This window comes from Polyodon spathula, unplaced genomic scaffold, assembly GCF_017654505.1.
Source record: "Polyodon spathula isolate WHYD16114869_AA unplaced genomic scaffold, ASM1765450v1 scaffolds_2920, whole genome shotgun sequence".
Lineage (NCBI taxonomy): Eukaryota > Metazoa > Chordata > Actinopteri > Acipenseriformes > Polyodontidae > Polyodon > Polyodon spathula.
In genome coordinates, this window is record NW_024474385.1 from 6,594 (window position 1) to 33,577 (window position 26,984).

A 26,984-nucleotide genomic window follows, 5' to 3' on the forward strand; every position below is an offset into this window, starting at 1 on the left:
TAAAACGACGACTTATATTCAATTGTTTGTCCTTTCATTATAATATTTCAGTTGTTTTTAATACGCAGTCAAATTGACTGGTCATGGTTGTTCTAGTTATGTCTATAAACACGGTCGTTCTGGTGTTAACTGCATCTTTATTCAGGCTGCAGTACTCCACACAGAATATTATACCTCCATCCTTCTGTATCAGTATGACTGGTGCAGCCCCTAGACAAATTGATGCCACGGGGCATTGCTGAACACCCTCCAGAAATGCAGAGACACTCGAAAGGGTGCCATCTTAACTGGCTTGGCTAAACTTCCAGTTGATGGTATACCAGCATGTTAGCTTGTCTACATTTATCTGAGGTGAGAGTAAGAACATTGTTACAGCTCCCCGCTCAGAACCCTGACCAGTAGATGACCTGCACCTTCCAACAAGATAGCTTGGTGTATTCTTTTAAGGTGTTTCTACAATGTTCCTCACTGCAGTTCCTGCTGTGTATGTCCCCACTCCAATCCCATTAATTGTAATAGTAACAGTGGCTACTCTAACCAGTGCACTGCCTACTGAGCAGCCAGGCCAGTAAATAGTGATGCCTATCTAGGAGGGAACCAGTATTCCTTTAACCTGACCCTGAGTAATAAACAGACCAGGGTGGAATAATCATACCCGCTCTATATTGACCTGTAAATTCTGTTCACATACAGAGGAAAGTCTTCACAATCAAAAAGCACTTTTATATATAATGTTTAGCACTGAAACATAGTTAACAAAAAAGAAAAAAAGATTCCAGCACAAGGTTATCAAAGTCAGATGCTATGATAAATACATGGGAGCCAGTATCAATTGCACATTGACACCTCCCATCTTGTTAAATATATCTGGTTCCCTATAAACCATTTCCAGGACGGATCTGAAAGAAACAGCAGGACACACCCACACTCCCAGCAGGACACACCCACACTCCCAGCAAGTTGTACCACATTCCAGTTTCTGGCTGAAGGGGGCGCTCTTTTCAGAAACACATTTAACCCTCCTATCAGGTTTCGGGCCTATTTGACCCGACTCTAGTTTCCAATTAGCTTAAATTATATTTTTCTTTTCATTTTCTGTATAATATTTTATGACTTTTAACGCTAGTTTCCATTAGCTTTATATAAAGATTATACTTTTCTATTTTCTGTATAATTCTTTATGTCTTTTGGAAACTCAAACAAAAACGAACCTTTTGAGTTTTTTTTTACACATGTCTCTATTGACCCAAATAAGTTTTAGTCCTGTGACGAGCTACTGTGACCCGTGGCATTTATCTATGTAGATTTGTGTGCAGGAATAAAACAAACTTTTTTAATTTGTTATTTTATTATTATTATGCTTGTATTATTATCTCTGGAAATGGCTGCACCTGTCTGGAGATATTTATAAACAAAAAACAAACAATATATATCTACAAGGCAGAGCCTAATTTTCACTGTCAGTATTGCAACAGCATCTCACTGGTAAAGACACTCCAAAATGAGGAGCTCCCAGGCTGGCAGTCAAATAAGTTTTATCACAGCTCCTGGACTAAAAGAGCATAAAAGAGTAAAACCTTTGCAAATAAAAACATTTAATCAATTTAAGGCTGTTTAAATTAGTTTGAAATTGCATCGGGTTAATATGACCCAAAACATAACAGATGTACCTAAATTCTGAACATAATAGGAGGGTTAAAATTAATCTAAAGTCTCTCCTTCTCTCTGCTGACACAACCTTTGGGCTTTTAAACAAGTTCAGGTTTGGTTGGCATACCTTCTAAGATAGCCACGAGCTGATCGGAAACTTGGGCGCTTTTTGCTTGACACAGAACGTCGTCTTCAGACAATCAGCGGTATATAGATTACGCCAAATGTTAGATCTACATCTTATAGGAAATTAGCCACCTCTGCATCGGAGACTTTAACACCCTCTGAAGTATTGTCACTTCTGGCGTTTCGGACCGCAAAAGCCTGTCAGGTTAATTTCTTACAAAAAAAAAACCCCAAAAAATCCAGAAGCCCCTCCCTCGAGTGCCAAGGCAGTGCAGTGAAGTGTTTGGCTGTTCCATGAATCCTCCCTCAGATGTGGGAAATCAGTCTGCTTTCAATTCACAAATGCCATTCCATCTCGAAAAATATTACTGTAAATGACACTGTTCAATGTAATGTTTATGGCAAATTAAAAAAAAAAAATATATATATATATATATATATAATAGATATACAATATGTTTGTCATCAACAGTCTATTCAGAGACATTTTGTCTCAGTGAATTACATAATATATATTCTTTTTTTTCCTTAAAAAAGGCTACGTTTTGTAATCGATCAAAAAAAAGTAGGGGCGATTTTATTACTGAGTTTCGGTAAAATATTGCGTAAGAAAGTCAAGTTATCCATTATTAATGGCACACAGAAATCCCATAAACCGTTCTGTTAGGTTGGTGTGAACCCCCCCAATTCTCAACACCCTGGCGTGGGCCACAAGTTCTTAATACAAAGAACTGTGTGACTTGACCCTGTTCATGACTCCACAATGGTACTACCCATTGATCGTGGAACATGTATAATGATATTGAAACATGAACACTTAACTACACTTCAGACACACATTCCTTTCAATGTCTTTACTTATTTACTTCTGTTGTAAAGGTAACAAATGCAAATGTTTGGCTAGTGGATACAATCCAATGTTCCATTCTTGTGTCTATAACAATCCTTTGTCACTAGGTTTAGCTGCAGGACAATGACCTCCAGGACTTAGTGACAGTTTGAGGAACAGGCGGATCACAACAGTTAGGTACACGCTGTGCATGCAGCTCAGCATACAGCAATGAGACCAGATGCAGGGTTCAGCACCCCTGACTCTGAAACAACAAAGCAGGCAATGCGTGGCTGAGGTGAAATAGACGTTACTAATACACTAACAGAAATTAATTATTTTTAGACGTTAGACAGAAGAATGAGAAAGCCAATGCTACTCACAGCCTCATTGTGCAAGGCGTATGCAGTGTTTAATTTTAGCATGTGCAGCGAGGTGACAAGAATGATAGAGAACCTTGCTTAAGCAAACCACAGTACTTAAAACAGAAATGATAAAAGACCATCAATACAAAACATGTCCAGTGGTGGTGGCCCTGATGAAAAAAAAAAAACAGTGAGCTGAGATCATAGATAAGAGACAACACAACCACACAAATACATATTGTGCACTTTATAACAATGAAGTTAAATACATACAGAGCAATGCTGAAGGGGCTGTAGCTCAGAGATGTGGTTGATTGATTAGACTCACATTAGCACTAATCATGGACTACCTGTGTCCCTTAGGTAAGGTAATCTAGCAGTGCTGCTAACTGGGGTCTGTGTAACCCACTGCTGGTTATTAAAATAAATTTAATTGTTTTACAGTATGAACAGAAACCACATGAAAAACATGAAATAAGAATTACTACTGACTTTCATTCATAATACAACAGATTAGGTTCTCAAAGCTTTTATCAAGTTATTTTGAAAGGAAAGAATAAACATATTCTGAACAATTTACACACTGAACTTTCAGTCCTGGGCCTCTCTCAAGCACACTAAACTTCACATATGTGTTCTAACCTGACACACACTGAATATAAAATGATAGACCAGGAATCATTCAACATACCTTCTTTCAACAGTTTTAAAAAGTTAATAATGGTTGCACTTTAATTTTGCAGTTTCCAGTTATTTTCCCATTCCTATGAAAGCAGAGAGTATGTAGATAAAAGGGAAAGACCATTTTAATGCAATGACTATTCAGGTATTTTTCAAACACTCAAGCAGTTTTTTCCAGTGGTTCTCAGTATCTGGCAGTTTTAACTGTTGCGTATGTTACATTGTCTTCAGGTTCAGATCTGGGTTTCTTCTTGGTGACACGGGCAGTGTTTATTTCTGAGTAGGTGAGGGTGTCGTCCTGTTGTTTTGAAGGCTGCTTGGACTTATTCTGCAATAAATCAACAGATTGGAGAGAGAGATCAGGGTGGCTAAACTGTACTAAACAAATTGTACATAAAAATTTAAATATATCCCAGTAGTTGCACAATATCTTCTTGTTATACCCTACTTAAAACAATACCTAAACAATGTGTAATGTGTTGAATTCATGTCATTATCATTCACTTTGTTCACAGTCGTGTTTTCAGTGTGTGATTCTCATGCATTGTTTGGGTTGTGTGAATGAGGTGTTAGACACTCTCAACATTCCTCTACTCCATACCTGCTGCAACTTTCCAACACAATTCAAAGACTCCTCAACTGAGAGTTATTACCTACAGACATACAGCCTGTTTACAGGGGAAGTGTATATTTACATCTGTCCATTGACTAATGGCTACACTTCCCCTGTAAACAGGCTGTAGGTCTGTAGGTAATAACTCTCAGCTGAGGAAAGATGTAAATATACCCTTTCCTGGAGCAAATTCAAATCACTCAACTCATTACATACGGTCTGTATTAACTTTCCAAACAGTCATAGTAACAGTCAATGTTTTATGTGTGTTTGTAACTTTCCATGAGCTTATAAACCGATATTGTTCACACATCAATGTTAAATACTGAAAAACATGTATCAGTCAGCCTGGTTTGCAGAATGTGTGTGGTCAGAATTGATGTCTCTTCAGCAGTATATTTTGCAAAACAAGAATGATAAATAATGGCAATGTATCCATTTAAATCCGAAAGAACCTGTATGTGTGCAAGCAAATCGTTTGAGAGACATATAACATGTAGGACTTACCACTGTGGCATACATAGGTTCAATCTGGACAGCAGGGTCTGGAATGGCATTGGATCAAATAGATTAGTTTCCTTGTTTGAATGGGATGGAAACAGCTAGTGACACACTATGCATCAGTAACATCAAGATATGTTTTTCCACCAAAGGCTGAGCAATGGAAGACTGCAGTAAACACTCACCCAGGAATCAATAGAATTGAACATGATTGAGGGACACAATACATTGACACAGCGAGATGAAGAAGTGCCCATCATTTAAACAAGCTTCATTTGTATCCATTGTGGTGAAGAATGCTGTGCCCTACCTCGTTTGGATTGCAGACACTTCAGCACCCCTCCTATCAGCAGTAACAGCAGCACAAGGAGCCCAGATCCTACCACTGCACCCAGAGACAGAGCTGGATCAGAACCTGGGGGGGATTAACATACAAATGGGATTCAATGTAAGATCCAGTTAAATATGTGTAAACAGATTCTATAATCCACTAATAACCTATTGACATAAAAGCATGATCAAGATGTGTTGAAAAGAAATGTAACACACAGAATGGATAATCCATGTCAAAGCCAATTAACGAGTCAACTGTGTTATCACAACTTAATGGATCATGTTGTACCAACAGTAGTGCGTATGATGTGCGTGTAGTGAGATCAACAATGAAATGTGAGAGCGTTTTGGAGCAAAGATTGTGCACATAGTGCAAAACCACACTAAGACTAAGCTTTACAAAAGGGTGCCTCAGTATTTTGGAGTTGGTTTATCTGTATGGAAATTGTCCATGTGCACAGTAATACTCAAGCCGCAATATAATCACGAGACTATGAGCGTATAGTTTAAATCAATTAGTGCCTTTATTATTAACAACTTAAGAACTTACTTTGCATTCTAAAATTTGGACTACTTTAAATAAGCGATTAAGGTCAAGGAAACTTATATAAACACAGTTATTCACACTTGCCTGTCTCATGTGTGTGTTGGGTCCTGATAGATGTGTTTGGAGTTTTCATTTCTCCTGTGGGAATATAAACAACATTATAAAGAAAATTATCACCATTAGTCTAAAGGTAGCCAGCTGTTTAATAATGTTATTAATTCAGACCAACATTAGCTTGATGATCGTGTGTTCTTTGTAATGCTGTGGATAGTGGGAGATATCAATACCCCTCCTATAATGTATAAACCTGATCTTGTGCAGACCTCATTCCACTGATTATCTGTACTCATGTTAAAAAGGGTTTCAATGAATCAAGCAGGGGGAAACGTCAGAGGCAGTCATTGTGAGTGTTTGCATGAATTAAAATGGACCACAATCTGTCTTGAAGATGTCTGCATTTCTATTCATTGCTAATATTGCCCTTCTGTTGTAGCCTTATTGTGTTTCAGGGGCAGGAGCGAAAGCTGGGACTCCTCCCACTGTCAAGCAGCTAGCTGTGTAAACCCTGTTCACCCCCCTTGTTTCCTTCTCTTAGTAACGCCACCTCTGCAACTGTGTTCTATCTGTGAGCAATCGAAGCTCGCTTCCCAGCCTTGGAGCTCCGGCAGCATTCACTGCTCTCCACTGAGACTGAGAAGAGCTCTTCATTCAAGCTTATTTCACCCATTCTCTCCCACTCTGGGGTAAACGAAGGTCGTTCCCCAGCCGGAGGTCTGACTGCTCTGGCCTCACCTCAGAGAGGGAGAGATAGTCTACCTCCTCCCAGCCTTCTCTCCCATTGCGCCTGTCCCATGAATCAGGATAGTTAATGGCATGACATGTTACTTAAGGGTGCTATATTTCTTTTTCACATATTTTTCTTATGCTGGTGTATCAATAAAGGAGAGAAGTTATTTAAATGAGTCTGGAGTTCTACTTCTATCTAATCTTTTCATCACACCTTCAATTGAAAATATTTAGCCTTAAAATCACACCACAAAGCAATTGCTTTCTAGAGTTCTTCACCAATTAAAATAACAAATATAGGGATGGTTGGATCATACTAATTACTGTTAGAACTGAGAACATGTACAAACAAATTATTCATGTTCAGGCGAATGATTTCTATAAATATTCTGTTACTATTAACTTTCTAGTTAGATTTGTCCTATGAAATAAAGCACTAAAACTAGCTGTGTTCTTTGTTTTAACTGCCTTAACTGCACAGCGTCGCCTCTGGGCAACAAAATCTATGACTGATAAGAAGGGGGTGAATACTTAAAAAAAAAAAAAAAAAAAAAAAACTACTTACAGAATGTCTTAAAATAAAAAGAGAAAATATAAAAATGCACTTTTTTTCTTCTCAGAAGAACAGAAAGTCATGCAGGGTAACACCTTTCGTCTTTCATCGGATCGTGCTTTCTGGCGACCTCCCACTGAACGACGGCTTGCCATCCTCTCAAGGGTACACTGGACTCACCGATCACGTGCTTGCAGGTCCAGTTCCAAGACGTCCGAGAGTCAAGCTCAATTCCCTGGCCCCCCAGACCGGATGGCACTGCAACTGTCTGCGTTGGCCCAGTCTACCTCCTGACCCAGATCCCTCCCTGAACCCCCAAGAACCTGGAGAGCCGTCCGGCTGGTCAAACCTGCACTATGAACCGCTTGGCTCACTGATGCTCGGGAGACTCAGGAGCCGAGCTTTCGGCCTTTAAGAACATAAGAACATAAGAAAGTTTACAAACGAGAGGAGGCCATTCGGCCCATCTTGCTGTTTTGGTTGTTAGTAGCTTATTGATCCCAAAATCTCATCAAGCAGCTTCTTGAAGGATCCCAGGGTGTCAGCTTCAACAACATTACTGGGGAGTTGATTCCAGACCCTCACAATTCTCTGTGTAAAAAAGTGTCTCCTATTTTCTGTTCTGAATGCCCCTTTTTCTAAACTCCATTTGTGACCCCTGGTCCTTGTTTCTTTTTTCAGGCTGAAAAAGTCCCTTGCGTCGACATTGTCAATACCTTTTAGAATTTTGAATGCTTGAATTAGGTCGCCACGTAGTCTTCTTTGTTCAAGACTGAACAGATTCAATTCTTTTAGCCTGTCTGCATATGACATGCCTTTTAAGCCCGGAATAATTCTGGTCGCTCTTCTTTGCACTCTTTCTAGAGCAGCAATATCTTTTTATAGCGAGGTGACCAGAACTGCACACAATATTCAAGATGAGGTCTTACAAGTGCATTGTACAGTTTTAACATTACTTCCCTTGATTTAAATTCAACACTTTTCACAATGTATCCGAGCATCTTGTTAGCCTTTTTTATAGCTTCCCCACATTGCCTAGATGAAGACATTTCTGAGTCAACAAAAACTCCTAGGTCTTTTTCATAGATTCCTTCTCCAATTTCAATATCTCCCATATGATATTTATAATGTACATTTTTATTTCCTGCGTGCAGTACCTTACACTTTTCTCTATTAAATGTCATTTGCCATGTGTCTGCCCAGTTCTGAATCTTGTCTAGATCATTTTGAATGACCTTTGCTGCTGCAACAGTGTTTGCCACTCCTCCTACTTTTTGTGTCGTCTGCAAATTTAACAAGTTTGCTTACTATACCAGAATCTAAATCATTAATGTAGATTAGGAATAGCAGAGGACCTAATACTGATCCCTGTGGTACACCGCTGGTTACCACACTCCATTCTGAGGTTTTTCCTCTAATCAGTACTTTCTGTTTTCTACATGTTAACCACTCCCTAATCCATGTACATGTGTTTCCTTGAATCCCAACTGCGTTCAGTTTGAGAATTAATCTTTTGTGCGGGACTTTGTCAAAAGCTTTCTGGAAATCTAAATAAACCATATCATATGCTTTGCAATTATCCATTATCGATGTTGCATCCTCAAAAAAATCAAGCAAGTTAGTTAGACACAATCTCCCTTTCCTAAAACCATGTTGACTGTCTCCCAGTATACTGTTACCATATAGGTAACTTTCCATTTTGGATCTTATTATAGTTTCCATAAGTTTGCATATAATAGAAGTCAGGCTTACTGGTCTGTAGTTACCTGGTTCAGTTTTGTTTCCCTTTTTGTGGATCGGTATTACGTTTGCAATTTTCCAGTCTGTCGGTACCACCCCTGTGTCAAGAGACTGCTGCATGATCTTGGTTAGCGGTTTGTAAATTACTTCTTTCATTTCTTTGAGTACTACTGGGAGGATCTCATCCGGCCCAGGGGATTTGTTTATTTTAAGAGCTCCTAGTCCCTTTAACACTTCTGCCTCAGTTATGCTAAAGTTATTTAAAAACTGGATAGGAACTGGATGACATGTGGGGCATGTTGTCAGTATCTTCCTTTGTAAAAACTTGTGAAAAGTAATCATTTAACATATTTGCTATTTTTTTTTTTCTTCTCTACGATTTTGCCATTTGTATCTCTTAAACATTTAATCTCCTCTTTGAATGTTCTCTTGCTGTTGTAATATTGGAAAAAACATTTTGGAATTGGTTTTAGCTCCCTTAGCAATGTTCATTTCTATTTCTCTCTTGGCCTTTCTAACTTCCTTTTTGACTTGCATTTGCAGTTCTGTGTACTCTTTCTGTGTACTTTCTTTTTGGTCCTTTTTTAATGCTCTGTAAAGTGCCTTTTTTCGCTGAATATTTTGCGTGAATAGTTTTTTTAATTGATCTATTAAACATGTTCTTCGCCGTCAGTCCTTCGCCCCGCAGTGGTGGAACAACCTTTCCATGGATGTCAGGACTGTCCAGTCCCTCACCACCTTCCAGCACCTCCTCAAGACACACCTCTTTAAAAAACACCTGGAAAACTCAACTCTCCCATTCAGGTCTATGCAGCTCTCTGCCTTTAATGCACTTTAACTTGCACTGATCTGCTCCCTATTTTACTGTATTTAATCCTGCACTGAACCCAATCCGTAGTATTTTGCATTTCACCTGCACTGTATCTAAACCTGATGTAATTATCAACACTGTTATCTGCTCTTGGACTGCCCCAATATCAAATTGTGCTGTGATTTGTGTTTGCTCTTATTAGGACTGAAGTCATTGTATTTTGTATCTTGCTCTTAATTGTACTGTAATTCTTGATATGTATTTTTATTTTTTATATAACTGTAATTCGCCCTGGGTAAGGACATCTGCTAAGAAATAAATAATAATAATAACAATAAACAGAAAACATAATTGAAAATGAAATAAATAGAGACTTGCCTGTCAGTTTCTGTTGGGATGGAGTTGTCATATATTCTGTGGGGATATAAACAACACCAATGAGAAACTAAAGCTGAGGTGGCAGTTTCTCTTCTAAATAATTCAGACCAACAATTATTACACTGAGGTATTCTGATGATCTCTTCAGACTCATGAACTGCATGGGAATTGATCTTTGCAACACTTCAAAGCAGTGTCATGTCTAATTGAAACTACTTGAAAGACACATTAGATAACGTGTCATCAAGCAGACAAACATTAAAGGAGATTCAGTTCAGTCTTCCACCCCCATACCAGCTTTAGAATACATCATAGAAATCTTAATGATGGTCTTTGCAGACGTGTGGCAAATATTGAAACAAGTAAATAATAATAAAATGTTATACAGTAATGAGTAAGTAACAGGAGAAGGCTAATTATCTTTAAAGGCTGTGATGTGCTATATTGCTTTTCTATATTGCAAACCATATTGTATTATATTTAGTTTACTATACCATATGCCCCAGATACATTATTATTTATTTTATTTTAATCTTGACCATTGTAGTATGCCCCCACGTTGCACAGTTGTTGTTAGTTTCACCTTACTCACAATTACTGTAAAGAAGACTCACAAACCTTTACAGGTGTTGGTTTTCACAAAGACCCTCCGCTGATGACTAAAAGTAGAGCAGTATGTGCCACTTAAATCAACTGAATAGACCCCACTGTCACAAATATAAAGTTTTCAAATAATAATAATAATAATAAACACATATATAAATACACAACTTAATCAGGTCTATTCAATTTATCTAAACTGTGGCAAATCTAAATACCGAGCTCATTTGAATATTGTGAAATGTGCTAAAACTGAACACAGTTCACGCTAAAGGGACTCTCTCTCTCTCTCTCTCTCTCTCTCTCTCTCTCTCTCTCTCTCTCTCTCTCTCTCTCTCTCTCTCCTCACTCTCTCTCACCACACCACACACACACACACACACACACACGCACACTGATTTCACAGAGTTCCACTACTGTTTAGATCAGTTCAATTAATCCCACTCTGTCACAAAGTATTCAGCTCAGTCCTTACCTGTCACATGAAGGTAGACTGGGTGACTGCGTTTGCTGTTTGCTGAGTTCACAAGCTTCTCTTTTCCATACACACAGGTGTAGTTTCCAGTATCACTCCTCTTAACATTTTTAATGGAAAACGTGACACCTGGTACACCTTTGGGTCGGGGTTGTAAATCAACACGGCTGCCATTTTTATATAGATGGAAAAAACCCTCTTTTCCTGCTGCATCTCTGAGTTCAGCTGGTATCATACATTTAAATGATACATCCATTCCTTCCATTGGGTTGTGTTTGTCTAGCTGAAGTGTGAGCTGATAGCTTAACTCTGAAAATGCAGTTTATCTTGTTAAAAACATGGCTTCAGAACACAGCTAAAATATGAAATAACAAAAAGTTGATTCTTTCAAATCCAAACCTGTAGTCTTATGTTTGATATTTTTTTTTAAGTTATAGTTGATGATAAATCAGAACCATTTGAATAAAACATTCAGAGGTAGCTATTTTATACATTCTCACATAATTATAAGATTGAACTTTCTCCAGCAGATATCAGCAAGCATCTTAGCATGGTTCGGATTAGTGAGAGTCTTGTGCATGGATATTTTAATACAACTTCAAGACTAATTAAAAAAAAATCATGCTTGATAACATACTTGTACAATAAAAAAATTCCAAACTCTTAGGGCCTCATTTACTAAACAGGTGTAATTTGGTCAGAATTGCAGGAGGAAAATTGAGATGACTGTGCATGGTATTTCCCAAAGTGTCAAGCCCTATTTACTAACTAATTAGAAGCAAAAATACTGGTGGAAAAATTCTAATTAGCATACAAATTGCAGGTGGCAACAGCTCTGAAGTTGCACACAGCATTTATTCTATTGACAGCAGGTGAAGAAGCACACTTACTGGTGGAGGCAGGGATACAAATATGAGAGACAGATAAAAGAAAATATGCTGAAATAATTAAAAGACTATTGTATTATCTACGCATCCTACAACAATGTGAATCTCACAAAGCTTCAGCATGGCTTGTTTTGTATTACATGTAGAACAGACTACAAAAAGCCTGCTAGGTATTAATTTGATGTTACTACTGTACTGTTTAACCCTATTGTACATGAGTATATTTGCACATAATGTCATGTGTACAAACATGTTAATGTTATGTTAATATCCCCTCATATGTATTAGGATATTCATTTCTTCTTTTTTTTTCCTTCTAAAATACATACATCGATTGAAAATGTATGAATTAATGTTGACATAAATATAGATACAAATATATGAATAACGAACTAAGTAAAATAAAATGGGATCAGCGAAAGTAATGTAGAAACAATTTAAAAGTGCTGTGTGTGTGTGTGTGTGTGTGTGTGTGTGTGTGTGTGTGGGGTGGAGGGGTGTATGTTTTGTCTCCAGTAAAATCACTGTATAAATAGGTACCAGAATTTAACTGTTTGACACAATGTTACAAGATTCATCAAGAGTACAACGTAACCTCACAACTTTGTTAAAGCCAGAAAGAACCTACAGAAATATATTGTAAAATGTGCTAAATCTTCACTCTAAAGAGACTCACACACACACACACACACACACACACACACACACACACACACCACACACACACACACACACTGATATCACAAACTCTCACCACTGTTTGGATCAATAGAATCAATCCCACTGTGACACAAAGTATTCAGCTCAGTCCTTACCTGTCACACGAAGGTAGACTGGGCGACTGCGTTTGCTGTTTGCTGAGTTCACCAGCTTCTCTTTTCCATACAAACAGGTGTAGTTTCCAGTATCACTCCTCTTAACATTTTCAATGGAAAACGTGACACCTGGTACCTCTTTGGGATCGGCTTGTGAATCGACACGGCTTCCATCTTTATATAGATGGAAATATCTTTCTTTTCCTGCTGCTTCTCTGAGCTCAGCTGGTATCATACATTTAAATGATACATCCATTCCTTCTATTGGGTTGTGTTTGTCTAGCTGAAGTGTGAGCTGATAGCTTAACTCTGAAAATACAGTTTAACATGTTAAAAACAAGCCTTCAGAACACAGCTAAAATATGAAATAACAAACAGTAGATTCATTCAAATCCAAACCTGTTCAGATTGATCAGATTGATTCAGAGACATGTTATACATGAGACTATTTTATACATTCTCACATAATTATAAGACTGAACTTTCTCCAGCTGATATCAGCAAGCATTTAATTATCATTGCAAGGTTCCGATTAGTGGAAGTCTTTTGCATGGGGATTGTAATACATTTTCAAGACTAATTTAAAAAAAAAACTGACTGAAGGAGTATTCTATTATGTAAATGCTACACATTTGTAAAATAACGTTAGCTAAATGATTTAAGATCTAAAAGTAGTTTTTGTTATTTTTTTATGTTAGTTAATTGCCTTCACAAAGCTTATATTCCGGTATTTCATCATTGTTTGGTTTTGTACTTACCTCTTACACTGAGATAAACTGAAGAGCCATGGCTGATGTTTTTCACATCTCCTGGATTCTCATTCCCATACATGCAGGTATAGTTTCCAGCATCATTCTTTGTGATGTCTTGTTTTGTAAATGTGACAGCTCCCATTCCTCCAGGCTCCGGCAGTGAGCTGATCTTCTCTCTGTTTTTATATAAATGGAACCAATTCCTCTCCTTGTTGTCTGGTTGTTCTCCGTGCACAGCTGATATCACACATGTGAATTCAATGGTCTCCCCTTCCACTACAGTCGGTTTGCGAATTTTAATCATTGCTGTACGAAGTGGCTCTGCAATTATTTATTAAAAAATTAAAAACTGACACGAGAGAGAACAATTTGTTAAGCAAATAAGAACGTGGTCTGATTGAAGTATCTTGCAGAAATAATGGTGCTGAAGGCACTTCAGAGTAAGCAGCCTTGTGCATTTCACCCTCAGTATTATTCATTTCTAATGTAATCAAGCATTAAATCATTGTATCTTATTGTGTGAGCGTGTCAGAGACGCACATACCTGTGGAAACCAACAGCACGTCTCCAAGTGCAAAAACTGAAAAACAAATTCATCATTTTACAAAGAAGAAAATTAACATGCCACATTTACTGACATAAAAAAAAATATATATATATCAAAGAAATAATACTTACATAGTATGACAGATTTTACATTCCAAGGCATTTTAGAATGCTGTTCATTTAATCTCTGAAACTAACCCTGTGCAGCTCCTCTGTCTGTGACACAGCTAACTTTGCACACTATGAGATTCTAACACAGCAATGGAAACTCATGCACAATAGAAATGTGTGTTTCCGTTACGCATAATCAGACAGATGCCAAAGTGGCAACAAAAGATCAGACTGATAAACAAATGGTTTGTGCCCTTCACACTCTCTCATTGGTGTCAGATAAGCATTGGAACTAAAAATATTGTTCATGTCTAATAAAAGGCAGTGAAACTATTCCAGTGCACACATTTGTAAGCACACATGTGGCAATCAGTAGTCCTGGATTTGCACAATGTGAGGGTGATTGATCTTAACTCAAGGTGCTGTGATGTGTAATTTAAATCTTATGTTTGACTTTTTATTTAGACATCTTTTCTAATAAGGCTGTATCAGGTGGGGGGGGGGAGAGGTAGATGTATTAACATATTTATGAATGTTAATGTGAATGAATTCATGTCAGTAGTTTAATATTGATGTCATGTTATTTAGTAATAATAAATATAAAAAAAGAAAGATGACGGGCAGCAATGGTGTGTAAACAGGATCAGTAAACTCAGATACTGATATCACCCATCGAGAGGCAGCATCCTCACACAGTGCCTTGTGATATAGGGTTAGGGTTAGGCAGCAACGGTGCCTTGGGATATAAGAACATAAGAACATAAGAAAGTTTACAAACGAGAGGAGGCCATTCGGCCCATCTTGCTCGTTTGGTTGTTAGTAGCTTATTGATCCCAGAATCTCATCAAGCAGCTTCTTGAAGGATCCCAGGGTGTCAGCTTCAACAACATTACTGGGGAGTTGATTCCAGACCCTCACAATTCTCTGTGTAAAAAAGTGCCTCCTATTTTCTGTTCTGAATGCCCCTTTGTCTAATCTTCATTTGTGACCCCTGGTCCTTGTTTCTTTTTTCAGGTCGAAAAAGTCCCTGGTTCTGGGATCAATAAGCTACTAACAAACAAACGAGCAAGATGGGCCGAATGGCCTCCTCTTGTTTGTAAACTTTCTTATGTTCTTATGTTCTAAACTCTGATACTGATATCACCCATCGAGAGGCAGCATCCTCACACAGTGTCTTGTGATATAGGGTTAGGGTTAGGCAGCAACGGTGTGTAAACAGGATCAGTAAATTCTGATACTGATATTACCCATCGAGCGGCAGCATCCTCACACAGTGCCTTGTGTTATGAAGTGTGTGCTCCTTTCCGAGTGGACCTGATAGAAGAACTGCCACCTCCCAAAGACTCAAACGTGCACGCCATAAAAACCAACATTAAAATCAGAATAACTGTAAAGCCACCAATCCAGTCAAATTCTAACCACCAGAGGGAATTGAGTCAGCAGAGATTGCTATCTCAGTGCTGAGTACTGTAGCTGTAGCTTTTACAGTTGTTCCTCCAGATCTGCTGAAAAATGACGTTATCATTGAGATTGTACATTGGACATATTAAAGTTTTAACCTCTCTTATCTTTTGAATCCTATTGAAAGAATGTTTAAAGATTTAAAGAGACAATGTAACATAGTGTTCAGGTTTGAAAGGATGTCACTCTACCCCCTACCACTGTCGAGATATTAATGGTTGGAAATTGGAGTTTAAAAAAGGAATGACGTTGAAACCACATGGCCACTAGGGGCTGTAGAGCAACAGAATCCAGCTGTGTGACTCTCCCCAGGTTTAGACAGTGTTTGATGCTTTGATGTGTGTATTTATAACGAATGCGCTCTACAGAAGCTCCTGTGTATGTTTCTAGAGGGAATGCAAAACATAATTTAATAAGATAATTAAGATAAATTCTACAGAAAAACAGGGTGCTATTTTTCTTTTGTATTTATGTAATCCAATGTTTTTTTTGTGTTGTTTACAGAAATACTTTATCTTGTATCATTGGTTTTTCTTCAGTTTGTCACAGCACTTGGTTTTGGTTTTGTTTGTTTAATAATATCAGCCTGCTGTCTCAGCTTCATTGTCAGTGTGCAATATCATTGTGTGGATCTGTACCAGCCTTTGGGATAGATGTAACCTTGCACTACTGGATCTTACTGATCACTGCAATGTATTTAAAGTTGCACTACTGGATCTTATTGGTTGCAATACATTTAAATTCACATAACTGGATACATGTATTGCGTCTAAATTTAGATACAGCGTTAAATATATTTGCCTACTTTATTGTCTTGCATGATTGGATACCATTTCATTCTTAAAACCATTTTGTAACTTTAAGTGTTTTGTATCAATAGTTTTAAAGGCATTAACTTTGTCAACTCCATTTTTTTGTTCTTGTTGTAGTTTAATGAAACTCATGACTCACAATTAGCACATTCTGAGTGGGCCTGAGTGCTGGTTCTCTCTGGCATTTTACACTAACATACTTGTACAAACAAAAAATCATTTTTCAAAAAACTGAAGGTAAAAACAGTGTTACAGGCCAATGGGACAAGCAGAAATAATAATAATAATAATAATAATAATAATAAAATAATAATAATAATAATAATAATAATAATAATAATAATAATAATAAGACAACTTAGATCAAAATATTTTATTATGCAAAACTAAATAAACACAACCAAAAGAAAAGCCCTTTTCATCTACATAATGAAGAGTGTGTTTGACCAGTGAAGCTAACAGTAACCCTGAATGGCAGCAGCACTCTGCAGCTCTGTGCTGTAAGTTCAGTGTGCCAGATGGAAATCATAATACACCTCTGACATTGTTGTGTGAATTATGAATCACCCTGCAGTGTATCAAGTTCATGCCCCCTCTTGTAAAATTGCTAATTTCCTGTTCCCACAACTCGCTACTCATTCAGAGCACCAGCTTTGTTACAAGCAGGAGGCTGATCTGGAAACACTGTGATGATTTTAAGAGAAATGATCTTCTCCTGATAAACATTCCTGAGAAATGTATTTCCATGAGGTGTGAAAAATAACGAATAAATTGAAGAAGGCATGTGAAATAGATAGAGCAGAAGCAAAGCATTGTGTTTCTTGTGCACACTGCAGGGTGTTCAGTAACACTTTATACAATCAGCACTGTTGAATTCAGAAACTTGTTAAAAAAACAACTAAGTACATGTTATCAGAAAACACAAGATAGCAATGCTTTTACTTCGCGTTCACAAAGTGGTGCTTTTTGTAGATCTCTCCTCTTCCTCGCAGGATATTTCTTTGTAACTTGTGAGTTGCTTGTGTCGTATTACAAGACGTGTTACACCTGCACTGCAGATCAAAGGACAGCGTTGAAGGACGGCTCGGATTATTGTCCATTGGTTTCTGTAAGAGAGCAGCATTGTATTAGGTACAAACAGCCTTTAGAACCATCTTCAGCAAACCAGCTAATTGCATCCACATGGTTCTTTCTTTCCTTTTAAAAACTCATTGGCAGTGCACAGCATGCTGATTGAGCTCATTTAACACAGTTTTGATGTGTTTGGGAATGCAGATGGTGCTTGTAATCTGTAATAGTGGGGTGGACTTCATATTCAAGGTTGATTCAATGAGTGCAAATCAGGGTGGTTAAAATGCCTTGATTGCTGGTAGACTGAAGTGGTCTTTAATCACGGTTCCACTGTATATTGGAATGTATTTAAAAATACAGTCTAATATATGGATTAAACAGTATATTACTATATATTTTGGATCACCAAATATATTACAAATAATGAATATTATCATATTTTTAATATGCCCCAGAATCCATTGCACTGCAGCCCATCTGTTATTCTTTATATTACAGGACTCCTGTTCTTGAAAGAATAACCCCCAGTTCAGGAAGGTATCGCACACCTGCCTTGTAACTGTTTAAACTAGATGACCATTACATCGTGCTACAGGTGTAATGCAATAACTGTGTATTTCTGCAATACTAATAATCTTTTCTAATCCTTTGCTAATCCTTGAATAATATAAATTTAATAAATATGTAATAAAAAACAATTATATTTGCTCCATAAGGGAAGCTCCCTTACCATTCCCACGGTCCTTCCTCTGTCTGCTACTGCAGTCTTCCCCCACAATAACTGAGAGCACAAGAAGGATCCCCAGGGATAGGAAGATTCTGATGTCATTCCCCAGCCCGTACGACTCTGAATTGAAAACAGAACCAGTGGTTGGTTATACAGGCTGTGTGGGGACACAAGACAGGGAATATATACACTGAACAAAAATATAAACGCAACATGCAACAATTTCAAAGATTTTACTGTGTTACAGTTCATATAAGGAAATCAGTCAATTGAAATAAATTCATTAGGCCCTAATCTATGGATTTCACATGACTGGGAATACAGATATGCATCTGTTGGTCACAGATACCTTAAAAAAAAGGTAGGGGCATGGATCAGAAAACCAGTCAGTATCTGGTGTGACCACCATTTGCCTCATGCAGCGCGACACACCTCCTTCGCATAGAGTTGATCAGGCTGTTGATTGTGGCCTGTGGAATGTAGTCCCACTCCTCTTCAAAGTTGCTGGATATTCGCAGGAACTGGAACACGCTGTTGTACACGTCGATCCAGAGCATCCCAAACATGCTCAATGGGTGACATGTCACAACCCCACCGCCACCATGGGGCACTCTGTTCACAACGTTGACATCAGCAAACCACTCGCCCACACGACGCCATGCACGTTGTCTGCCATCTGCCCGGTACAGTTGAAACCAGGATTCATCCGTGAAGAGCACACTTCTCCAGAGTGCCAGTGGCCATCGAAGGTGAGCTTTTGCCCACTGAAGTCAGTTACGATGCCGAACTGCAGTCAGGTCGAGACCCTGGTGAGGATGACGAGCACGCAGATGAGCTCCCCTGAGATGGTTTCTGACAGTTTGTGCAGAAATTCTTCGGTTGTGCAAATCCACAGTTTCATCAGCTGTCCGAGTGGCTGGTCTCAGACGATCCCGCAGGTGAAGAAGCCGGATGTGGAGGTCCTGGGCTGGCGTGGTTACATGTGGTCTGCGGTTGTGAGGCTGGTTGAATGTACTTGTGAAGGTGTACCTGTGTAATGATCATGCTGTTTAATCAGCTTCTTGATATGCCACACCTGTCAGGTGGATGGATTATCTTGGCAAAGGAGAAATGCTCACTAACAGGGATGTTAACAAATTTGTGCACACAATTTGAGAGAAATAAGCTTTTTGTGTGTATGGAGAATCTTTTATTTCAGCTCATGAAACATGGGACCAACACTTTACATGTTGCATTTATATTTTTGTTCAGTGTAAATAAAGTAGTGTATAATTACAATTATTGAATAACAACAAGTTTGCTCCACTGTGTTTTCTTTTTAAACAACTGAAGAAGGTCTTTTGCCCAAAACATCCTATAATTAAAATAATTCCTAATCTTTTAAACCTTTTGGGTACATTTTTTTTAAAAACCCTTTCTTTCATATGCCTGTGTGTGTGTGTGTGTGTGTGTGTGTGTGTGTGTGTGTGTGTGTGTGTGTGTGTGTGTGTGTGTGTGTGTGTGTGTGTGTTATATGATGAGGAGGTTAAATGTGAACTAAAGTTTCAAAGAAAATGTACCAAATGAAATTTTCTGGTTGCATAAGTAATCAGACCCTTAAATCAGTACTTAGTAGAAGCGCCTTGTGCAGCAATTACTGCTATGAGTCTTTTTGGATAGATCTCTACTAGCTTTGCACAGTAGGATGGTGAAATTTTTGCCCATTCTTCACTGGAAAATTGCTCCTGTACTGATAGGTTTGTTGGGGATCATCGATGAACTGCAATCTTCAAGTCTTGTCATAAATTTTTGATTGGATTCAAGTCAGGACTTTGACTGGGCCACTCAAGAACATTACAGTGTGCTCCACAGTGACGTCAGCATTGTTGGTCTTTGAGCAGGTACACCAGACATACAATAATCATGCTTTACAGAAAGCCTAGTTTGTGGAGTTGGTTTAATCTGGTATGAAATTGTCCATGTGTAGCAGCAATAATCAGAGCTGTGACCATTCTGATTCAATTATAATTGCTGATACAGTATAGAAATCAATTAGTGCCTTTATTATTAACAACTTAAGAACTTACTTTGCTTTCTAAAACTTGGGACATCTTTAAAAAGTGATTTTAAAAAGTTCAAGTAACCTTATGTTTATATATTAAAAAAATGTGCACACTTGCCTGTCCCATCTGTGTGTTGGGTCTTGTTTGGAGTTGTCATTTCTCCTGTGGGAACATAAGCAACAACGTATAGCAAATTATCACCATTAAACTAATTAATTATAACAATTATAATTGCTGATACGGTATATAAATCAATTAGTGCCTTTATTATTACCAACTTAAGAACTTACTTTGCATTCTAAAATTTGGACTACTTTAAATAAGCGATTAAGGTCAAGGAAACTTATAAAAACACAGTTATTCACACTTGCCTGTCTCATCTGTGTGTTGGGTCCTGATAGATGTGGTTGGAGTTGTCATTTCTCCTGTGGGAATATAAACAACATTATAAAGAAAATTATCACCATTAGGCTAAAGGTGGCCAGCTGTTTAATAATGTTATTAATTCAGACCAACATTAATGTGATGATAGTGTGTTCTTTGTAATGTTGTGGATAGTGTGAGATATCAATACTGCTCCTATAATGTATAAACCTGATCTTGTGCAGACCTCATTCCACTGATTATCTGTACTCATGTTAAAAATGAATTTCAATTAATCAAGCAGGGGGAAACATCAGAGGCAGTCATTTTGAGTGGCAGTATTTGGATCCACGGCTGTTCTCCTGTCCGGAGTTCTATCTACTTCCATCTAATCCTGTCACCAAGCCTTCAATTAAAAATATTTGGCTTTAACATTAACAGCATGGCTGATTGAGTTCCCATAGGCGGGCATAATATTGCCAAAATGGGACCCTTGGACTGTATTTTAATTGTCCTGCTGCTCTCAAATCTACACGACCGCTGCACTCACTCCTGTTACATTCTCGTTACATTGTAGTAAGTAAATAACTAATAAAAACCATGTCAGTCAGTGATAGAAGGTGAGCGAGTATTTAAAACCTTCAAGTACACTGAGGCTGAGAGACTGTGCGCCACAGCAGCTATAAATAATGGAGGAACATTTCAAATAGGTCTAAAACGATTATTTACATTACACTAGGCTTACACAAATCAAAAACACTCACCCATATAACCATAAAAGCCACAAGAACTTCCAAAGAAATCATTTTTGTTTATTTCTAATGTAAAACAAATAGCTATGCACTTTGGTGCTCAAGTGTAAATAACATGGACCTTATAGAATGAGCAAAATCTCAATATGCCATCATAAAACAAAAACATGAAAATGCCAAATATACAAACCCATTTTTAACACTGTAGTATACAGTCATGCTCGTTTAGCGCAAACCCTGTAGTCTGGACCCAGCGGATTTTTATCTGTACTATTATCAAAAATACTTAGGACTTTAGGCTAGACATTTTCAAAGATGCAGAATCACAGTCAAATTGTTCTTGCAGTTTTTCAGTAAATTTATGGAATCACTTACATTTAGCAAATACTATAGCAACCAAGGCTGCTCTTTGGGTCCATTCACAAGTTGTACAAATAAAACAAATGGATGCAGACTTTATTTAAGTGATCACCAGCAACAGATCACCTGAAAGCGTTATGAATAAACTTTATGAACACAACAAACAGGATGATTACCAAGAACATTTAAACAAAGTAACCTAACATACTGAAATTTAGCTGGCTGCACAAATATGCACTCAAACTACACACACACACATATATATATATATATATATATATATATATATGTGTGTGTGTGTGTGTGTGTGTGTGTGTGTGTGTGTGTGTGTGTGTGTGTATATATATATATATATATATATATATATATATATATATATATATATAGAATGATAACAAACCCTTTACAAAACAGGGTATGAACAGCTGCATGTCAATAGAATATTTAAATTAAATATGGTACTGTACTAAATTGCTTTTTACGCCACAACTTAAAGTAGCCTACAGGGTTCACTTGGATTAAACTGAAAGAACCTGAACAGACTGGGAAAACCGTATTACTCAAGGAATACTGAGGGAAACGCATGGCAACGAAAACTTGCTCTTATAGAACCAGGATAAAAACGAATAAATCATTTCAGTAGCTGATCTCAAATTTGTACGCCTCTGACCCTGGGTTTAAAACTAAAAAAATGTGTTGGGATGCAGTGTTTTACTTAGATTGGAACAGTCCTGCTTCGCCTGCATTGTACCGGGCTGGTTGCCTTTCTTTGTGTGCTCCCCACTGCATTGCTTGCTGTACAATATATTTCCTTCCGCTCGTGAAGGACTTTAGAGACTGATACTGCAGTAGATTCAGGTAAAATAAAAACTATGAAAAATCAGTAACAAAAACTTGTTAAAATAATGTTAAGTTTACAGTTGCAAATCTAAAAAGTTGGGAAATGGGACGTTAAGGCACGCAACCTTAACTCATCTCTACTACGCCCATGTGTAACAATTGTCATGTTGGACATGGTCTGACATAGGACTGCAAAGGGTTAAGTCAATGTAATCAGTACACATATTTACAAAATATAACGACACAAGATACAGCTGTACCGTTGGTCTATTGAGTTTTGAACACCATTTGTTTGCTCATCTTTTGGCGAACTGAGTTAATTGATAACAGCAATGAATGACAACTGTCTTTGGTTGTGTGTGACATCAGTAAAACGGCTTGGCTCTGCAGTGGAAAAGCAATCCAGGCTCTCTAACCGTCTTTCTTATCTTAGTGGGCTTTAATGTAACTTTAAAATTGCTGCTTTTGTATTATTATTATTATTATTATTATTATTATTATTATTATTATTATTATTATTATTATTATTATTATTATTATTGTATACTGTTATTTAAATATGCTATTTTAAATGGTCTGATTGTGGCAGTTGAAAGAACCTACAGAAAAATGTACATTGTAACATTGTAACTGTGTTTAGTTACAATTTTAGTAACTATGTTTAATTACAACTGTGATTAAACTTGTAACATTGCGTCAAACAGTTGAAATGTGCTTCCAACACTGTTTGATCAATGAAGGTTGGGTAGGTTTTTTCAGTAGTATTGTTTTACTCACTTAGTTTTATTCCATGCATCATTTTCATTCCAAATCACAAAGAATAAAGCTTTCAATAATAGCAAACACATATACATACATTTATCAGGTCTATTTAAAGGATCTAGACAGTGGCAAATCTAGATACTGATCTAGTTAAAATGTTGTAAAATGGGATAAAGCTGAGGACAATAATACTCTAAGAGACTCACACACACACACACTGTTCTCAAAATGTTTACTGCTTAGACCGATTGAATCAACCCCACTGTGACACAAAGTACTCAGCTCAGTCCTTACCTGTCACATGAAGGTAGACTGGGTGACTGTGTTTGCTGTTTGCTGAGTTCACAAGCTTCTCTTTTCCATACACACAGGTGTAGTTTCCAGTGTCACTCTTCTTAACTTCTTTAATGGAAAACGTGACACCTGGTACATCTTTGGGAACGGCTTGTGAATCGACACGTCTATACAGGTGGAAAAAGTCTTCTTTTCCTGCTGCATCTCTGAGTTCAGCTGGTATCATACATCTAAATGATACGTCCATTCCTTCCATTGCAATTTCTTTGGGTAGTTGAAGTGTGAGCATACCTAAAAATATGCAATAACAAACAGTAGAGTTTTATTAATCCAAGCTCTGTTCAGATTAGTGGTTTGATCGTAATCTGTACCATATTAAAAACACCTTCTCTAGTCTGTTATGTTTGATACATTTTTTAAATTAATCAGTTAATTTTTTTCACTGAGACTTACATTTAGGTTTCATTATTGTTTGGGGCTGTGCTTACTTTTTACATTGAGATAAACTGAAGAGCCATTGGGCTCTGTCTGTCTAGTTGAAGTGTGAGCATGCCTAAAAATATGCAACAACAAACCATAGTTTTACTAATCCAAACCCTGCTCAAATTAATGATTTTACACCCTGAGGGCACTTTTATGCTTTTATGTCAAAACGTTGGTGATATGTTTTTATGAATTATATACATATATATATATATTTGGAGTTCAATTCAGTGTGCGGTTCTCTCTTTTTCTATATTAACTAATGGCTTCAGCCTTGTGAACTTGCATCTTGTCTACTTTGGTGTGCAGTCTCTTTTTTCTCTTCGATTGTAGCCTGAACCATATTAAAAACAGCTTATCTAGTCCTGTGTTTTAGATTTTTTAAGTTACAGTTGATTATTTTCATTTTTTAATGTTATTTGAAAAAAAAAAAAAAAACAATTGATGTCTTTCACAAAGTTACGTTCAGCTGTTTCCTCATTGTGTGGGGCTGTGCTTACCTTCTACATTGAGATAAACTGAAGAGCCATGGCTGATGTTTTTCACATCTCCTGGATTCTCATTCCCATACATGCAGGTATAGTTTCCAGTGTCATTCTTTGTGATGTCTTGTTTTGTAAATGTGACAGCTCCCCTTCCTCCAGGCTCCCTCAGTGAGCTGATCTTCTCTCTGTTTTTATAAAAATGGAACCAATTCCTCCCCTTGTTGTCTGGTTGTTCTCTGTGCACAGCTGATGTCACACATCTGAATTCAATGGTCTCCCCTTCCACTGCAGTCGTTTTGCCAATTTTAATTATTGCTGTATGAAGTTGCTCTGTAATCATTTATTTAAAAAATGCATATGAGAGAGAACATTTTTTTAAGAAAATAATAACATAGGAAAAGTGTCTTATTGAAGTGTGTGTTTACCCACTAATTACAACTGTATCAGCTGCATTTATATTATACTGTAGGTGTTATGTAATAACCCTAATAATATCAAGCACTAGAAATACAGCTTTGAAACACACACATGCAATGTTATTTGGTGGAAAAACACAAGGGTGGAATTTACAAAGCCCTGTACTCCAAAACTATCATTGGCACCACTTCCTTCTGAAAAGAGGAAGGCACCCATTAATGTTAGACAACTAGAAATAAACAAGATAAGAATATCTAAGAATCCAATGCCTGGGTTTTTTATTTCAGGTTGAGTAGCTTCATTGTGTGTGTTTATTCTTTGAAGAATAATGGCGATACAGACAATTTGGAGAAAATGTTTTTGCCAATTTCACCCGAATGTTATTCATTTCTAATGTAATCAAGCATTAAATCATTGTATCTTATTATGTGAGTGTGTCAGAGACACACATACCTGTGGAAACCAGCAGCACGTCTCCAAGAGCAAAAACTGAAAAACAAATTCATCATTTTACAAAGAAGAAAAGCAACATGTCACATTTACTGACATAAAAAAAAGTTATCAAAGAAATAATACTTACATATCATGACTAATTTCATATTCCAAGGCATATTAGAATGCTGTTCATTTAATATCTGAAACCAACACTGTGCAGCTCCTGTATCTGTAACACAGCTAAATGTGCACACTGAGAGATTCTAACACAGCAATGGAAACTCATGCACAATAGCAATGTGTGCTTCCGGTACGCATGTATATTTCTGGCCTAATCAGGCAAGTACCAACGTGGCAACAGATGGGCAAGAGCGATAAACACATAGTCTGATCCTTTCACACTCTCTCACTGGTGTTATCTAAACACTGCAACTAAACATATTGTTCCTGCACACACTGTAAGCCCACACATGTGGCAATCAATGCATTACAATGTCTAGGCCTTTGTTAACACAATGTGAGTGTGATGGCTCTAACACAAGGTGCTGAGTGGCACAAACTATGTTGTAATTCAAATGTGTTTATATTTGACTATTTTTATTTCAACATCATTTCTTTAGGCTGTATCGGAGTGGGGATGAGGGCGTTTTCTTAAATGTATTAACGTGTATGAATGTTTATGAGAATGAATCATGGGGTTTTCATGCAAGTTTTTTTTTTTTTTTAGCTCGAGACATTTACACAAGTAAGCTGTCTTGTGTAGAATGCTTTTTTGGGTTTCCGTTCACTCAGTTTATTTTACTCGAGTAAACCGGGCTTTTCACCAGACGTCATGCAAATGAATGAGAAAGGTGGGGGTGATTCCTCCACCAGGCCCTGGTTCTGCCGCACCCCACTGTTAAGTCAATTCCGTTGGTTTGTCTCGGCCCGCCCTCTCAGTGCGCTCGGCCAAAAATCTCACAGTTCAGCTGCCATTTGGCGCGGTGACTCTCACAGCTCTTGCCGTGTGTGTGCTTCCTTAAAAAAAAAAAGAAAGAGAGCCGCGTGTTTCCTTCACCAGGACCCGCTGTTGAGTTGACTCCACCGGCTTGTCTCAGCCCGCCTAGACAAAAAAATAAAAATAAAAACAAATTATAACAATAAAGGATTTCACAGCTCACAAAAGCCAATTAATAACCGTGCAAAGTAGGGTTTACTTAGGTCTCCGGCTGGACTCCCTCACAATACGAGCCTTTCGGCTATTGATCTTGGCAAAGAGGATTCTGTTATCCCTCTGGGCTGTTCATCTCTCTGGAGTGATGAATTGGGTGGCTCACCCATCAGAATGGTGACTCCACCCTCAGGTGGTAGAGCGCATTTGGGAACATTTCGGGGAAGGCCAGAGTCAATCTCTTTGCCATGGCAGAGACAACTCACTGCCCCCTATGGCTATCTCTCCAACACTACGGAAGTCCACTAGGCATTGACGCCCTAGTCCAAGAGTGGCCCAGGATGCTGTTGTACGCGGTCCCGGACTTCCTAGAGAAAGTCCACACAGAAGAGGTGACAGTTCTCCTGGTGGCTCCCAGATGGCTTTCAAAC

The 26,984-nt window shown here is 37.8% G+C and overlaps 1 protein-coding gene across 1 annotated transcript; it reads right to left on the bottom strand.

The window, feature by feature from the left end:
- Positions 1–6,359: 6,359 nt before the first annotated feature.
- Positions 6,360–25,643, bottom strand: LOC121311092. Its single transcript, XM_041243855.1, has 12 exons — positions 25,549–25,643; positions 25,422–25,457; positions 24,567–24,881; positions 23,584–23,874; positions 20,584–20,637; positions 20,330–20,374; positions 18,174–18,290; positions 13,987–14,022; positions 13,449–13,763; positions 12,691–12,999; positions 9,910–9,949; positions 6,360–6,489 (listed from the first exon to the last, which is right to left on the bottom strand). The coding sequence occupies exons 1-12, from the start codon at positions 25,577–25,579 to the stop codon at positions 6,360–6,362; spliced, it is 1,719 nt and encodes a 572-aa protein (XP_041099789.1). The 5' UTR covers positions 25,580–25,643.
- Positions 25,644–26,984: the final 1,341 nt, after the last annotated feature.

Excerpts from the sequence above, each read along its gene's own strand:
- LOC121311092 (XM_041243855.1), bottom strand. The coding sequence starts at position 25,579 with ATGCCTTGGAATATGAAATTAGTCATGATAT. Across the intron at positions 23,875-24,566 it reads AGTTTATCTCAATGTAGAAG|GTATGCTCACACTTCAACTA; the intron begins GTAAGCACAGCC and ends GCATATTTTTAG. Across the intron at positions 14,023-18,173 it reads GAGGAAGGACCGTGGGAATG|TTTTTGCACTTGGAGACGTG; the intron begins GTAAGGGAGCTT and ends TTTGTTTTTCAG.